General features: G+C 37.0%; 1 protein-coding gene across 1 annotated transcript; it reads right to left on the bottom strand.

The window, feature by feature from the left end:
- On the bottom strand, positions 1-2,378 carry LOC106322688 (histidinol-phosphate aminotransferase 1, chloroplastic). The gene is made up of 8 exons (XM_013760791.1): positions 2,083-2,378; positions 1,812-2,000; positions 1,659-1,742; positions 1,426-1,580; positions 1,246-1,343; positions 1,057-1,165; positions 637-794; positions 1-558 (listed from the first exon to the last, which is right to left on the bottom strand). The coding sequence occupies exons 2-8, from the start codon at positions 1,983-1,985 to the stop codon at positions 143-145; spliced, it is 1,194 nt and encodes a 397-aa protein (XP_013616245.1). The 5' UTR covers positions 1,986-2,000; positions 2,083-2,378; the 3' UTR covers positions 1-142.
- Between the last annotated feature and the right edge of the window lie 1,531 nt (positions 2,379-3,909).

The raw sequence follows: 3,909 nt of genomic DNA, 5'->3' as shown, positions 1-3,909 counted from the left end.
CACAAGAAAGGCTTCTCTTATTGCAAATAGCTCATTAACTGAGGTCTGAAAGATTGAACCCAACAAAGCGAAAACAAATAAAAACAGAGAAGTCAAAATAGTTTTTAGTTTTGTTTCAATGAGTTCCAAACAAATGAGGAAGTCAATAAAACTGCTTAAGACAATCCATGAGAGCATCAGTATGTTCAGGCTTTCCAGCAGAAACTCTGACATAACCTTTAAGCTCTTGACTATTGTAATGACGCACCATCACACCCATTTTAGCCAAATCCTCTTTCAGCTTCTTTGCATCCATTCCAGAAGTAACCTCACAGAGAATGAAGTTGGAGTAGCTCGGGTAAGGATTCAAGAAAGGGACTTCTTTCAAAAGCCCAAAAAGCCTCTCTCTTTCGCGTACCAACGCGTCTCTCACATCTTCTAAGTTCTTCCCGTTTGAGAGTGCAGCCAATGCTGCTACTTCCCCTGCAACAGAGACGTTGTATGGTTGCTTAGCTCTCCACATGTACTCGATTATGCTCAGTGGAAACGCTCCATATCCAACTCGAAGCCCGGCCAAACCTTAAAAAAGGCATGAGAAACTCTTAGATGAAGACTTTATAATATTACATGTTTTGTTTAGATTGTATAGAGTTTTACCAGCTCGTTTGCTAAATGTGCGGAGAACGATTAGGTTCTCATACTTCTTCACCCATTGCATCCTTGATTCAACTCCTGAGAACTCTATGTAAGCCTCATCAAGGACAACAAGTATTGGCATGTCTAGAATCTTCAACAGATCCTTTTCACTGATGATACTGTAACAAAAAAAATACCTCGAATCAATCAAGAAAACCTTTAAACTAACGAAACTAATATGACTTCTTTAGTGTTTAGTAGTGTTCTAAAAATCGGTCTAGACAATGTCTAGAACCAGACCGCAAATGAGACTCAAACGAAACGATTTGTTTTGAAGGGCTTTTAATCGGTCTACGCGCCTGCCTAGTTGATAATCCCCTATAAACACCTAATTACCGTCTAGCGATTACTTGAACATTGGTGTGTAGAGTGGTGTTTTACCTTCCATCTGGATTGTTTGGAGAAGTTAGGAAGATGCATTTGGGTTTCTCTAGTTCAACAACTTCAGCAATGCGGTCTACGTTCAAGCTGAAATCAGGGTTCCTTGGAACTGTGAAAGTAAAAACAAAGAAGAGTAAGACCATATGCATCAAGAGAGAGATGAAAAAGACTGAAGTATGAATCTTTTACCTTTAATGACACCTGCTCCGTTCACAGCAGCATCAAACACATACATTGAGAAAGTAGGAGGACAGTCTACAATCTTCTCCCCAGGATCCAACACACATCTGCAAACACACACACATAGTATATAGTCAGGACAACAAAGTTTAGGTGAAGAAGAAGCTCAAATCCTTTTTAAGGCCAAACCTCATGATCAAATCGATTAGCTCATCAGCGCCACAACCAACAAGGATGTACTCAGGCTCAAGACCAGAGTCTTGAGCAAGTGCATCACGAAGTCTACGACTTTGAGGATCGGGATAGACGTAAGGGAACTTCATATTACCTAATGCTTCAAAAACCTAAAGAGAGCATCATGAAAAAACATTAAAGGATCATACTTTAGTATGTGAGTGAAGGAGGGATAAGATAGGACTTGCCTCAGGAGGAGGACCATAAGGGTTCTCGTTAGCATCTAGCTTGACGATATCCTCAGGCTTTCTTCCTAATTGAGCAGACAGGACCTAATTGCAAACACACATTGCATGAATCCTATCCAATCAAATCATCTGAGAAGTTGCAAGTAGCATTACCTCAAAGGGTAAGATTGGCTGATAAGCAGCTAGTTGTCTCAAGTGTGGACGGATAAAAGAGTCTCCCATGGTTGTTAAGTTCTTACAATGAACTCTAGTGATGTTTCTCCTCAAAGGTTGAGACTTTCGTAGAATGTAAGACGATGGAGGGCCCTGAACATCGAGCACACCCATCAGTTTTTATTTGTTCTGCGTAGGCAAACGAGGAGAGTGAGATCAGTTTAGTTTATCGATTTTCACCGGTCAAAGATGGAATCTTTGAAGTACATACCTGAGGGTTGTCACTTGTCAGATAGGAGGAGGAGCAAAATCGAGTCAACGAGAGCAGATGCGTCACGGAGAGACTGAAAGCAGACAAAAGCTTCAATTTTTTCAATGACCCGACCCACTTGCGATTCGCGGGTTGTGATCATTTAAGTTCTGAAGAGTCAGATGGACTGAGAAATTCGGAGCCGGTTTAGGGAAACCCGAAGATGAATTCTAACCTGGCTTTGAAGATTCGCGATTGGGACTTGGGAATGGTCACTAGAGAGAGTCGGAGAGTAGGTTAAAGGAATCGGGCGGGTCGATTTCTTAACTTTTTGAGTGGTGACGAAAATAACGGGATGAATAAGTTATTTTTATTTCAAAAGTTATTTCTACATAAATATTTTATTACTATTTAAAAAATATATATTTATTTCATGTTTTCTTTACATTTTGTTCCTCTTCACTCTTTTTGATTTTATTTCTACTGGTCTTTGAATAATCAAATTTTATATTATAATTATACAAAATGTAATTTAAATCTATATTAGAAAACACTAGTAATTATAAAAATATAATATACTAGTGTTACTCCCGTGCATAAACGCGCACATGCTCAAATCTCCTATATTTTAATTATTTTATCCTAATTTTAAGTTTAACTAATTACTATTTTTACACATAAAGAACCATATGTGATATTGAAGCAAATCTGCTGAAACGGTTTTGCAGAATATTTGATGTTCTAAAAATGTATAGGCTCATATATATGTCTGTAAGCATTTTATGTTATCGTAGTTGAGATATATACATCACATGAAATAGTTAAAAGAACTATATTTGATCCATTCGATTTTTATGTACATCTTTTGAAAATATAATTTTCATACAGTATTGTTTTTTATTTTGAATATATTACTATAAGTAATTTGAAAAACAATAAAATTATGAAAAATTATGACATAGGAAAAATCATTTATTCAAAATGATGATAGCAGGAATTGAGATATCTCTTCACTATTTTTCTATGGCGTTCTTCATCTAAGCTCCACAAATCCCGGAATATTTTTAATGGCTGCAAGTATTCACTACAAGAAAACGTGCCCATAACAACGAACATTTACGACGAAAATATTTCGTCGTAAATTTACATGGTGTTTACAACGCAGTTACGAGGAATCCAATTTTCGTCGTAAACGCCATGTAAATTTACGACGAATAGTTTTCGTCGTAAAATTCATGTAAGTTTACGACGAATGTACGTGGAATGAGAAATACGTCGTAATCATTACATCGACATTACAACGAAACATGTTACCGTTATATTTAGGCGAAAACGTGTATTCAATGTGCTTTAGCTTACCTAATTTCGTCGTAAAGTCGTTGTAAATATTATGTTAAAACCATATAAAATCCATGTAAAATATTCCTTGTAAAATCGTTGTTATATTTCAACTACCCAACTCGAAAATTTCTCTATATATATGTCATTTCCCACAACTCTCTTCCTCACAACACACAAACGGGAGAAAAAAATCCGAAAAAAAAATAAGAAAAAAAAGATTTCAAAAAAAAATCTAAGAAAAAAATGGATGGTGGCGGTAGTATTTACGAGTTACGGAGTTGGATGTATTTGCACAAAGATTCCGACGGGAGGGTGACGAACGCATTTCTGAGCGGCCTAGAGACATTCATGCACCAGGCGGGCTGTACACCGATCACACATGAAAGCGGTAAGATGTTCTGCCCCTGTCGAAAATGCAAGAATTCAAAATTTGCACGTAGTGAAACTGTATGGAAGCATTTAGTAAACAGAGGATTTACACCACAGTACTACATTTGGTATCAACAT

The sequence above is a fragment of the Brassica oleracea genome, chromosome C2 (assembly GCF_000695525.1).
Source record: "Brassica oleracea var. oleracea cultivar TO1000 chromosome C2, BOL, whole genome shotgun sequence".
In the NCBI taxonomy this organism is placed as follows: domain Eukaryota; kingdom Viridiplantae; phylum Streptophyta; class Magnoliopsida; order Brassicales; family Brassicaceae; genus Brassica; species Brassica oleracea.
The sequence above is the reverse complement of the archived record's forward strand: the minus strand, read 5'-3'. Positions and strand labels throughout refer to the sequence as shown.

Coding starts and splice junctions, on each gene's coding strand:
- LOC106322688 (XM_013760791.1), bottom strand. CDS start 1,985: ATGGGTGTGCTCGATGTTCAGGGCCCTCCATCGTCTTACATTCTACGA. Junction 1,743..1,811: donor AGCCAATCTTACCCTTTGAG/GTAATGCTACTT, acceptor GTTTGCAATTAG/GTCCTGTCTGCTCAATTAGG. Junction 559..636: donor CACATTTAGCAAACGAGCTG/GTAAAACTCTAT, acceptor GCCTTTTTTAAG/GTTTGGCCGGGCTTCGAGTT.